Here is a 13,408-nt window from a genome sequence, read left to right as displayed (position 1 = left end):
AAGCAGGAAGATTGGAATGCCGTGAAGCAAGAGTTGTGAGCATAAATCCTAGGTGAGGACATGTTGAATAATAATGACTGTATAAATAAACATACTCAATGTAATCATATACATCAAAGTGTCAAATATGTACCGTGCCTTCGTATTCAGACCCCTTGACTTTTCTCACATTTTTGTGACTACGTTACAGCCTTAATCTAAAATAGATGGGGGGAAAAAAATATAATAATTATCCTTAGCAATCTACAAACAATACTAATATGACCAAGCAAAAACAGGTTTAGACATTTTTGCAAATGTATTAAAAAGAAAAAAAAAGAAATACCTTATTGACGTAAGTATACAGACCCTCTGCTATGAGACTCGAAATTGCGCTCAGGTGAAACCTGTTTCCATTGATTATCCTTGAGATGTTTCAACAACTTGATTGGAGTCAACCTGTGGTAAATTTGCTTGATTGGACATGACTTGAAAAGGCACACACACCAGTTGACAGTGCATGTCAGAGCAAAAACCAAGCCATGAGGTTGAAGGAATTGTCTGTAGAGCGCCGAGACAGGATTGTGACGAGGCATAGATCTGAGGAAGGGTACAAAAAATGTCTGCAGCATTGAAGGTCCAAGAACACAGTGGCCTTCATCATTCTTAAACGGAAATAGTTTGGAACCAGCAAGATTCTTCTAAGAGCTGGCCGCCCAGCCAAACTGAGCAATCGGGGGTGAAGGGCCTTGGTCAGGGAGGTGACCAAGAACCTGATGGTCACTCTGACAGAGCTCTAGAGTTCCTCTGAGGAGATGGGAGAACCTTCCAGAAGGACAACCATCTCTGCAGCACTCCACCAATCAGGACTTTATGGTAGAGTGGCCAGATAGAAGTCACTCCTCAGAAAGAGCCACATGACAGCCCGCTTGGAGTTTGACAAAAGGTACATAGAGACTCTCAGACCAAGATTTCCTGGTCTGATTTTCTGGTCAGAAACTCTTTGGCTTGAATACCAAGCTGCCACCATTCCTACGGTGAAGCACGGTGGTGGCAGCATCATGCTGTGGGGATGTTTTTCAGTGGCAGGGACTCGGAGACGAGTCAGGATCGAGGCAAAGATGAACGGAGCAAAGTACAGAGATATCCTTGATGAAAACCTGATCCAGAGTGCTCAGGGCCTCAGACTGGGACAAAGACTTCCAACAGGACAACTACCGAGACAGGAGTGGCTTCGGGACAAGTCTCAATGTCCTTAAGTGGCCCAGCCAGAGCCCTGACTTGAACTGGATCGAACATCTCTGGAGAGACCTGAAAATAACTGTGCAGCCTCACTCCCTATCAAACCTGACAGAGCTTGAGAGGATCTGCAGCGAAACTTCACAAATACAAATGTGCCAAGCTTGCAACGGCATACAAAGAAGACGAGAGGGTGTCATCGCTGCCAAAGGTGCTTCAACACTGTACTGAGTAAAGGGTCTGAATACGGATTTCTGCCGTAAGCTCTGGACCATTACTCCGGATCATCGCAGCTAGCTAGCTAGCTGCTACTGAGTGGCCCAGCCCCGAAGCTAGCCTCGAGCCAGGCCCATCTCCTGGCCTGCTCGGTGGACCCTATGATCACTCGGCTACACAGCTGATGTCTCCCAGAATCTTCACTAACACGACTAGAAATCACTACACCACCGGATTCCTGCAGTAAGCTCCGGACCTTTGCATTGGATCATCGAAAATTGCTAGCTAGCTGCTACCGAGTGGCTGTAGTGGCTAACATCCTTGTCCCAAAGCTAGCACCAGTGAGCCGCGAGCCAGGCGCATCTCCCGGCTAGCAAACAAAATTATTCCAGCTACAATACCTCTTACGCCAATTGGCCTGGACCCCTCGACACGGAGCCCCGCCAATCCATCACGACTGGTCTGCCGACATAATTCCGTTTGATGTGCCCCGGTGTCGGTGAAGACGCTTCTGCTATCCCACTTTCTAGCGTAGTAACGACTGCCGAAATGCTTCCCTGTTTCATCTATTGCTGTTCACTGGACCCTATGATCACTTGGCAACATAGCTGATGCCTGCTGGACTGTTCATTAATCACGGTAGTCCATTTTGTTTATCTGTCAGCCCCAGCCTCGAACTCAGGCCCTGTGTGTAGTTAACTGACCCTCTCTTCCCATTAATCGCCATTTAACCTGTTGTCGTCTTAGCTAATTAGCTGTTGTTGTCTTACCCGTTGTTGTCTTAGCTAGCTCTCCCAATCAACACCTGTGATTGCTTTATGCCTCGCTTTGTCTCTCTCTGTCAATATGCCTGGTATACGGTTGTTTAGGGTAGTTATCATTGTTTTATTTTACTGCGGAGCCCCTAGTCCCACTCAACATGCCTCGGACACCTCTTTTGTCCCATCTCCAACACATGCAGTGACCTTACCTAGCATAACTAGTGCCTCCAGAGATGCAACCTCTCTTATCGTCACTCAATGCCTAGGTTTACCTCCACCTATTGACTTCTGTAACCGTAAAAGCCTTGGCTTCATGCATGTTAACATCAGATGCCTCCTCCCTAAGTTTGTTTTACTCACTGCTTTAGCACACTCCGCCAACCCTGATGTCCTTACCATGTCTGAATCTTGGCTTAGCAAGGCCACCAAAAATGCAGAGATGTCCATCCCCAACTACAATATTGTCCATCAAGATAGAACTGCCAAAGGGGGAGGAGTTGCAATCTACTGCAGAGATTGGGTTGTGCCGTGGCGGAGATCTTTGTGGGCTATACTCGGCCTTGTCGCAGAATGGTAAGTTGGTGGTTGAAGATATCCCTCTAGTGGTGTGGGGGCTGTGTTTTGGAAAAGTGGGTGGGGTTATATCCTGCCTGTTTGGCCCTGTCCGGGGGTATCGTTGGATGGGGCCACAGTGTCTCCCGCCCCCTCCTGTCTCAGCCTCCAGTATTTATGCTGCAATAGTTTATGTGTCGGGGGGCTAGGGTCAGTCTGTTACATCTGAAATTTTTCTCCGGTCTAATCCGGTGTCCTGTGTGAATATAAGTATGCTCTCTCTAATTCTCTCTCTCTAATTCTCTCTTTATTTCTCTCTCTCGGAGGACCTGAGCACTAGGACCATGCCTCAGGACTACCTGGCCTGATGACTCCTTGCTGTCCCAAGTCCACCTGGCCGTGCTGCTGCTCCAGTTTCAACTGTTCTGCCTGCGGCTATGGAACCCTGACCTGTTCACCGGACGTGCTACCTGTTCCAGACCTGCTGTTTTCAACTCTCTAGAGACAGCAGGAGTGGAAGAGATACTCAATGATCGGCTATGAAAAGCCAACTGACATTTACTCCTGAGGTGCTGACCTGTTGCACCCTCGACAACCACTGTATTTATTATTATTTGACCCTGCTGGTCATCTATGAACATTTGAACATCTTGGCCATGTTCTGTTATTATCTCCACCAGGCACAGCCAGAAGAGGACAGGCCACCCCTCATAGCCTGGTTCCTCTCTAGGTTTCTTCCTAGGTTCTTGCCTTTCTAGGGAGGTTTTCCTAGCCACTGTGCTTCTACACCTGCATTGCTTGCTGTTTGGGGTTTTAGGCTGGGTTTCTGTACAGCACTATGTGACATCAGCTGATGTAAGAAGGGCTTAATAAATACTATTAAGATAGCCTGCAAAGTCCTGTCATACTTTCCAGGTCTATGCCCAAACAGTTCGAGCTTCTAATTTAAAAAAATTCTCTCTCCAGAAATAAGTATCTCACTTTTGCCGCCTGTTTATAGACCCCCCTCAGCTCCCAGCTGTGCCCTGGACACCATAGGTGAATTGATTGCCCCCATCTATCTTCAGAGTTCGTTCTGTTAGGTGACCTCAACTGTGATATGCTTAACACCCCGGCCATCCTACAATCTAAGCTAGATGCCCTCAATCTCACACAAATTATCAAGGAACCCACCAGGTACAACCCTAAATCCATAAACATGGGCACCCTCATGGATATTATCCTGACCAACATGCCCTCCAAATACGCCTCTGCTGTATTAATTCACGGTCGCAGCGATCACTGTCTCATTGCCTGCATCAGTTATGGGTCCGCGATCAAACGACCACACCTCATCACTGTCAAACGACCCCTAAAACACTTCTGCGAGCAGGCCTTTCTAATCGGCCTGGCCCGGGTATCCTGGTAGGATATTGACCTCATCCCGTCAGCAGAGGATGCCTGATTGTTCATTAAAAGTACTTTCCTCACCATCTTAAATAAGCATGCCTCTTTCAAAAAATGTAGAACTACGAACAGATACAGCCCTTGGTTCCCTTGGTTCACTCCAGACCTCGACCAGCACAAAAACATCCTGTGGCATACTGCACTAGCATCGAATAGTCCCCGCGATATGCAACTTTTCAGGGAAGTCAGGAACCAATACACACAGTCAGTTACGAAAGTAAAGGCTAGCTTTCTCAAACAGAAATTTGCATCCTGTAGCTCTAACTCCAAAACGTTTTGGGACACTGTATAGTCCATGGAGAATAAGACCACCTCCACCCAACTTCCCACTGCACTAAGGCTAGGAAACACTGTCACCACCGATAAATCCACAATAATTGAGAATTTCAATAAGCATTTCTCTACGGCTGGCCATGCTTTCCTCCAGGCTACCCCAACCCCGGCCAACAGCTCCGCACCCCCCACAGCTACTTGCCCAAGCCTCCCCACCTCCTATTCACCCAAATCCAGATAGCAGATGTTCTAAGAGAGCGCTGAAACCTGGACCCGTACAAATCAGCTAGGCTAGACAATCTGGACCCTCTCTTTCTAAAATTATCCGCCGCCTTTGTTGCAACCCCTATCAATAGTCTGTTCAACCTCTCTTTTGTATCGTCTTAGATTCCTAAATACTTGAAAGCTGCCGCGTTCATCGCCCTCTAGACCAAACTGTTACAGACCTATGTCCATACTGCCCCTGCCTTTCTAAAGTCTTCGAAAGCCAAGTTAACAAACAGATCACTGACCATTTTGAATCCCACCGTACCTTCTCCGCTGTGAAATCCGGTTTCCGAGCTGGTCACGGGTGCATCTCAGCCACGCTCAAGGTGCTAAACGATATCATAACCGCCATCGATAAAAGACAGTACTGTGCAGCAGTCTTCATCGAACTGGCCAAGGCTTTCGACTCTGTCAATCACCGTATTCTTATCGGGAGACTCAACAGCCTTGGTTTCTCAAATGACTGCCTCGCCTAATTCACCAACTACTTCTCAGATCGAGTTCAGTGTGTCAAATCGGAGGGCCTGTTGTCCGGACCTCTATGGGGGTACCACAGAGTGCAATTCTTGGGCCAACTCTTTTCACCGTATATATCGATGATGTCGCTCTTGCAGTGGGTGATTCCTTGATCCACCTCTACGCTGACGACACAATTCTGTATACATCTTGCCCTTCTTTGGACACTGTGATAACAAACCTCCAAAACAAGCTTCAATGCCATACAAAACTCCTTTCGTGGCCTCCAACTGCTCTTAAACACTAGTAAAACTAAATGCATGCTCTTCAACCGATCGCTGCTCGCACCTGCCCACCCGACTAGCATCACCACTCTGGACGGTTCTGACTATGTGGATAACTACAAATACCTAGGTGTCTGGCTAGACTGTAAACTCTCCTTCCAGACTCATATTAAGCATCTCCAATCCAAAATGAAATCTAGAATTGGTTTCCTATTTCGCAACAAAGCCTCCTTCACTCACACTGCCAAACATACCCTCGTAAAACTGACTATCCTACCGATCCCCGACTTCGGCGATGTCATTTACAAAATAGCAGTCTATCACAGTGCCATCCGTTTTGTCACCAAAGCCCCATATACCAGCCACCACTGCGACCTGTATGCTCTCATCGGCTGGCCATCGCTACATATTCGTCGCCAGACCCACTGGCTCCAGGTCATCTATAAGTCTTTGCTAGGTAAAGCTCCTGTAAATAGCCCATCTGTAAATAGCCCATCCAACTACCTACATCATCCCCATATGGTTTTCATTAACTTTTTTTTGTTGCTCTTTTGCACACCAGTACTTCTACTTGCACATCGTCATCTGCACATCTATCACTCCAGTGTTAATTTGCTAAATTGTAATTACTTCGCTACTATGGCCTATTTATTGCCTTACCTCCTTACTCCATTTGCACACATTGTAAATAGATTTTTAGATTGTGTTATTGACTGTACTTTTGTTTATCCCACGTGTAACTCTGTGTTGTTGTTTATTGTCACACTGCTTTGCTTTACCTTGTCCAGGTCGCAATTGTAAATGACAACTTGTTCTCAACTGGCCTACCTGGTTAAATAAAGGTGAAATAAAAATTTTTTAAAAACCTACGTAAATGTGATATTTAAACATTTCTAAAAAACTGTTTTTGCTTTGTCATTATAGGGTATTGTGTATGGATTGATTAGAATAAACAAACAATTGAATGTATTTTTGAATAAGGCTGTAACCTAACAAAAATGTGGAAAAAGTCAAGGGGTCTGAATACTTTCCGAAGACACTATGTTAAAAGCACTGTTTGTGTGTGGGTGTCCCTAACATTGCCAACTGACAAAGAGCTGTGAATGGATCAGTGGTTCACCAATCAGCGCCTTGATGGGCTTGGCAACAGTAACAAGGGGTTATGTGTAATGAAACTAGGGTGCGAGTGTGCTGGGGCCCATCAGATGACAAAAACCTCCAGACACGGCTTCCCAAGACGTCCATGGAAAAAAACAGGAACTAGAAAAAACCTCCAGGGGACCATGACACAACATCCCAAGAAGAGGGATTCCTCAAGCCTGGAATGAAGTCCACAGCACAACATGGTTCTACTGTACACTAACTATGGACTCTACCTAAAACCATACATTATTTGATCCTACACCCCACCCAAACATATAAACACACATACAGAAACATTTACCCAATCCTACCCCAAATCCTTAATACCCTCTCCCCAGCATGTGAATAAACTGAGCTAACTAAGTGCTGATTGAAGCAGTAATCCTGATGAATCTGATGTTTTATGTATTGATTGATCTGACTCTTTTATCCACTTCTCCTCTTTAAGCAGCTGTGCATCTGGGATGATTAGCACCAGTCAGCTCTCTCCCAGGACTAGTACACAGAGCCACGCTGTGTGTGCCTGTCACCTGGGACTCAAGCCTCTGTGTGTGTGTGTGTGTGGGGGGGGATTTGGATGGTGGCGTGTGCGCTTGCGAACACGCGTACACCCACACCCACGTGTGTAAAAACAGAAACTAAGGCAGAGCACTGGGAGCAATTAACGTTGGCACTCTTCTCTCCTCATTCCTACTGATCACATTCATTCAGACAAAATAACACCACCACAAACTAAACCAAACAAATAAGACAAACCCCATACCACAGCACTAATTGCGAACCTAATTATTGCACCGGCTGCGACTGGTGGCGTAACAAAACACGGCTCTGTCAAACACTGAGCATCTCTTCATCGCAAAGGAATCAAGGTGCACAGTAATATATTTTGTCTTAACTTAATAATATTCAAAACTGGAAATGAATTCTGATTTGGGCGGAGTGGTGTGTATTGATAAACAAAAACAGTGGGTACTTTGACGGAAACAGACAAACAAAATGTTACTTTATGTGACAAGACAAGCAAGTATAGTGTAGAGAATCATTATACCATCTAAACCTCTGTGAAATATCTTTTCAATAACCAAAAATATTGTATTTTCATCTGTTTGAAGCTGGTGTACAAAACCACAAGTAAAAGATGCAAAAATAAAACTTAAGAACGGGAAGTATAGACATAGCGCACAAAGAACAGATCTACCGCTTTTTAGACTTTCCATGAGAATGACATATCTATAACTCAGATTTCTATGTGAATCGGGTCAGGTTGTCCATAAAGTTACATATTGCAGCTTTAATTCTGAACTTAAATAGATGCGATACTAGTGAGGGGTTATAGGCCAAAAAATAACAGAAGATAGAAAATATGTCCCCTTCATTGCCCTGGGCCATTGGGATTTCATAAGACCATAGGGCGAAAGTCCTTAGACCAGAGGGCGAAAGTCCTTAGACCAGAGGGTGAAAGTCCTTAGACCAGAGGGTGAAAGTTCTTGTAAATTAGGGAAAAAGTCCTTTGACTGGAGTGGGAAAAGTCCCTATAACAGAGGGAAAACGTGAATGCATGCATGCGTGTCGCCACTTACTCCCACTCCGCATACAACTTCCTGTCACTTGGCACATAAAACAAAAAAAACTGATGACTGTTGGGGATAAAGCGGACGTACATTCATCTTTTCTTTCATCACAGAGAGTCTCTTCTGATTCACTCTAAAGCCGGGATGGGCAACTCCAGTCCTCGGTGGTCTCACACTTTTTCCCCATCCCTAGCAAGCCCAGCTGATTAAACTAATTGCATTCTAAACTGAAGATCATGATTAGTTAATTATTGGAGTCAGGTGTGTTAGCTGGGCCTGGGGCAAAAGAGTGACACGAACCAGGCCCCAGAGGACTGTAGTTGCCCATCCCTGCTCTAAAGAAAGGGAACAAGGACCACATGCATTCAAGATACGGCTTCCTATAGTGGTCCTCTTGCCCCAGCTAGATCTGGATGTGTTTCTGGCAGTGTTTGGAAGAAGACTGTGATCCTGGTGGTTGGTTTGGTGTACTTGGGTGCATCATCTATAGCCTCTCGTAGGGCCTGATCAGAGTTGAACCTCCACACAGAGCCCAGAAGACAACAAAGAGCTGAGGAAACAAGAGTTTAAAGGGCAAAGAGACCCAGAGTCAGATGAACTCGTGGATAGCATTTTTTCATCTCTGCTTGCAGTGACTGCAAGTCTATGGGTATCTGCTATCCTTTGACCCATATCCTTCAGAGAATTTGTTTTATCACTTGATAAACAAAATCTCTTTCTCTCAGCAATTGTATTAGTATAAAATAATATAATGTTCCCATTTTGTTTTTGCGTAAAATATAGCTAAGTATTTGTGTGATTTATTTTATACAGTCTTTTTGGTCATCTTTATGGAGGGTGCCAATCATTTTGGACATGACCATCTGCTCTTCTCTTAACAGTGATACATCTTGAGGGGATGATAAATTGTTGTTCATGGGGGTACATTTAGAGGGGGGTGCCAAAGGGTGCTATAACACCAAACCCCCACCCCCTCACCAAGGGGACAGGATTTTATTTACTGTCCTCTGTCCCGAATCGTAATCAGATACTTCCACACATCCCGGCTTTCCTGACGACTGGAGCACAATCTACCCATGTACATAAACACCCAACATAAATAAGCCACACACACATTCAATATTCACATATATTTCAAATATCCAGCAGGAAATGGAACTGAAATACAGTTGCACATACAAGCAGAACACACGTGCGTGTGATGATTAGTGTCTTAAAAATCAGGCTCTGGCATTAAAAGGTCAACTAAAACACAAACACTGTAGCATTGCTGGAGTTTGTTCACACACACACCACGATACTGTGGAGAAAACCTTTTTTATGGCTAACTCCAAAAACATGTGTGTGCGGCTGTGCGCACGCACGCACAGACACCCCACACCCAAACAGCCAGGCTGTGGCTGTCTCCATCCCTGCCCTCTTGGGGGTTAGGTCCAGCTCACCATGGCCTCTGACCTCTGGGTCAGGGTCAAGAGGGAGTCTGACTGACCGACTGCTGAGAGCCTCGCCCCCACCACCTCTAAAGACAGATTATCCTCCAGCATCTGGGGCTGGACTCTACAGGTCTGATTACCAGAGGCCTGACGTCCCACTGTGCTCTTATTGTGATCCTACTGTGGTCCCATTGTGGTCAATAAGCCGTTAGAGCTCTTCAAAGTAATGCCGTCATACGGGCAAACCACTCTGGTGGTCTAGAAAAAAAGGATAAGATACAGTTGGTGCTAATTGTGTGTGTGTGTGTGTGTGTGTGTGTGTGTGTGTGTGTGTGTGTGCGCATGCATGTGTTTGTATGACATAGCATTGCCTTTTGAAAACAGAGAGATCTGTGAGGTCTATGCAGCCCAATCCATCAGCCATATAGCGGAGTTCTGTCCAGCCAAGCCAACCAGAGACAGCCTGGTCTTTACATTAGGAATATATAGCTAGCTACCTCCTGTTTACCTAAATGCAAAAGTGCCTACACAGAGGCGGCATCCCCAATTGACCCTATTCCCTATATAGTGCCCTGCTTAACACTGCTTTTGACTAGGGCTCATAGGGAATCCCTGGTCAAAAGCAGTGCACTATAAAGTGAACAGGGTGCCATTTGGGGAACGACCATATTGATTCCTGCTGTTTATGCATGTAATCTTCTTTTGAATAATTCACACAGTCCTTTTATAGAGTAGTAAATCAATGACCACCTCCCTGTCTGCGCCCCCCCCCCACCTGCTCGTCCTCCTCTCTGCTGATTTTCCCGTTCAGTCAGAGGAGCGGGACTCATAACTTCTCACTGCAGAAGGTAGGGTGTAGAGGCAGGTGAAGGAAAACAGAGGATATTACCGATGAAGTAAATCAAATCTTCTTGGAGTTTTTAGTCCACCACCCTCTCCAGTCTACACTCTGTTACATGGTGTTGCCAACTGTTATCTTTCTCCATCTCTCCCTCACCGTCTATCCATCTCTCTCGCTTCCTCTTTTCTTCATCTCTCACCCCTCACCGTCTCTCTCTCCCTCCCTCACTGTCTCGCCCTCCCTCTCCCTCTCTTTCCTTCCATCCCATTCCCTCTCTCAATGTATCTCTCCCTCCATTCTTCTCTCTCAAGTGAGCTAGTGTCCTCAACTAGTTGGGAGGGCTGAGTGTCTGACACAACACCACAATAAGTACACAGACCATACACAAACTGTACACACACAGACATGCACCATGAACCAACCAACAGAATTAGGGATGTGGCCTGTGTACTCCAAGCCTAAGCTAACCAGTTCAAATCCCTTCTGACTAATCATTCTACCTTTCCTGTCTCCTCGTCACTGTACTATCACAAAACCATTTAAAAAAAACATTTAAAAACACAAAGAATTAGGGAATATGTAAATTTGCATGGCTGAATTTGAGGGCACTTGTTTTATGATTAGCAATGCCGCTAAAGTTTGTTTGCTTCCCTAAATCATCTGTAAATCCTAGAATCTAGGTCGTGGTGCTGGGGGTCGTTGAGAAAAAAAACATTTACGTTTCATATTGTGGGTAATTTGCGTAGAGTTTAGTTTAGTATGCAGGGAGCACGGCTACTCTAGGCTAAGGGAGTTGACTCTGACTGGCTTTACATCCAGAGTGCCATCACCCCCTTTGACCTATTTCTATTATTCATCCCACCATCATCAGGAAAATGGAGAAAAAAAGGCACCTGGAATCTGATGTTCGTTCCCACCCAAAAAAGAGAGGAAAACCTTTTCACTTTGTTGCATGGCACTCTGACCCCGGTAATAGAGAGAGAACAGAAGAATCCCAGAGATGTTGGTCATAAAATTTTCAGAACCGTCCCAGGGGTCTTTTTCAGGGGGCCCGACTGACGCACCGGAGCGGCCCCATGTATATACTTCATATGAGAGAGAGAGAGAGAGAGAGAGAAAACAGAGAAAACAGAGAAAACAGAGAAAGTAGAGAGAACGAGGGGAAGAGAGAAAAGGATAGGTACCAAGGAAGTACTGCCAAAATATGTAAAACGCAGAGACATTCAATGAGATAACTGATGAAATGTGTAGAAAGGTACATTGGAGTGTGTTGTGTGTGTGTGTGTGTGTGTGTGTGTGTGTGTGTGTGTGTGTGTGTGTGTGAGAGAGAGAGGGGAGACCGAGTTAAATGTGCCTCATCAAGTCATCACCAACGTCAAGAGGGCGAAAAAATGTCAGTCTCTCTCCCCTCCCGCACACATTTCAACCCCACATCAAAGAGTAATTTAAAACATAACAAAAAGACCAAGGGAGACCGAAAAAAAAACAGAGAAGGGTGGGAGGGGAGGGGGGGACAACCAGAGGTCCTGGGGGAGTGACCCCCCCTACCTGACTACATCCCTCCTTCCCTCTCTATCTGTCAGCTCGAGGTATTCAAAGCCCATTCCGATGCATGTTCATTTGGGATGCAGATATCAAAGATGGCTGTGAACAGCGAGGGGGATAGTGAGGGAGCAGGAATTAGAACTTACCAGATGTTCTAATGCTGCTTTGATGCAGGTGCTGTCCCTGCAACACAAGAACACATTTCCTCCTCGTTAAATAAAGTGTGGGCTACGACTCTTTAAATATAAAAAAGGGATCACACAAAAGCTACAACAGGCATGCGCACGCACGTGCACAGACACACACACGCGCACACACACCCCACTCCTAACCCCGCCCCCCCAACCCCCTTTTTCCATCACCGGTGTAATGTTCATAATTGCTGTTTATCAAGGGGTGTTGTTCATTTGGTGTTTTAAAGGGAGAAGCATTTCAAAGGAGGCCTGTCTTTCTCTGTCAGAGACGGTGCTATCATTTCAATACAGAGTGTTAGAGAGGGAACACACACACACACACAGGGAACAAACAGTCGCTCTGGGCAACCAAAATGTGATACCATTAGGATAAAGATAATACTCTGTGTGTGTGTGTGTGTGTGTGTGTGTGTGTGTGTGTGTGTGTGTGTGTGTGTGTGTGTGTGTGTGTGTGTGTGTGTGCGCGCGTGTATTCTGAAGGTATAGTAATTGCTGTACAAGACATGATACTCAGCTGGTTACAGGTAACTTTCCATGAAATTGTCCCTTTCCCCTGATCTCATCTGTTTGAACATTTACAGGCTACATTCTGGCCATTGAGCAAAGGCACTTATCCAGAGCGACTTACAGTCAGTGCATTCGACTTAAGGTAGCGGTGTAAGACAACCACATATCATAGTCATAACAAGTCAACTTTCCTCAATAAAGTGGCTATCAGCAAAATCCGTGCGAGTAAGAAAAGACAACTGCAAGTGAACAAGGGCAAGCACAAGTTAGCAAACACCCTACATCCAGTCAGAGAGGAAGAGACGAAGCGAGAGGTTTTACTCCGCCTAAAATCTGTCCACGAAGCACGGAATTTTTGTATGGAGGTCAACGACAGTGCCAAATTTGGTCATCGAAACAAATAAGCGCTATTTTTCTATGTGAGGCTTATTTGATCGAATAGAAGTTCCGTAATGGTTAGGTTGTTAGGAATGCACTGATATGAGTGGTATTTCGGCAACATACCCAAGAACAACTTTATATCGGAGTTGTGCCCGTTGTCATAGAGATAGATAGAGGACTCATCATGGATATAACCCGTATAGCATGGACATTGGAATTCAGGGCTTCCACCATTTTAAAAGTAGTCAACTGGGTGGGGATTCCTATGAGATGGGAGCAATCAGCCAATGAAGAAGAACATTTACTACTTTAAAATGGAC

General features: G+C 45.4%; 1 protein-coding gene across 2 annotated transcripts in view; it reads right to left on the bottom strand.

Moving 5' to 3' along the window:
- Nucleotides 1-13,408, bottom strand: part of rsrc1 (arginine/serine-rich coiled-coil 1) — a 187,033-nt gene that overhangs the window by 104,420 nt on the left and 69,205 nt on the right. For both annotated transcript variants that reach the window (XM_036962128.2, XM_036962129.2), the window contains one exon: nt 12,153-12,189. In XM_036962128.2, coding sequence (XP_036818023.2) covers nt 12,153-12,189 — 37 coding nt within the window. The remainder of the gene's footprint in view (nt 1-12,152; nt 12,190-13,408) is intronic.

The sequence above is a fragment of the Oncorhynchus mykiss genome, chromosome 24 (assembly GCF_057628025.1).
Source record: "Oncorhynchus mykiss isolate SJ-2025 chromosome 24, ASM5762802v1, whole genome shotgun sequence".
In the NCBI taxonomy this organism is placed as follows: domain Eukaryota; kingdom Metazoa; phylum Chordata; class Actinopteri; order Salmoniformes; family Salmonidae; genus Oncorhynchus; species Oncorhynchus mykiss.
The sequence above is the reverse complement of the archived record's forward strand: the minus strand, read 5'-3'. Positions and strand labels throughout refer to the sequence as shown.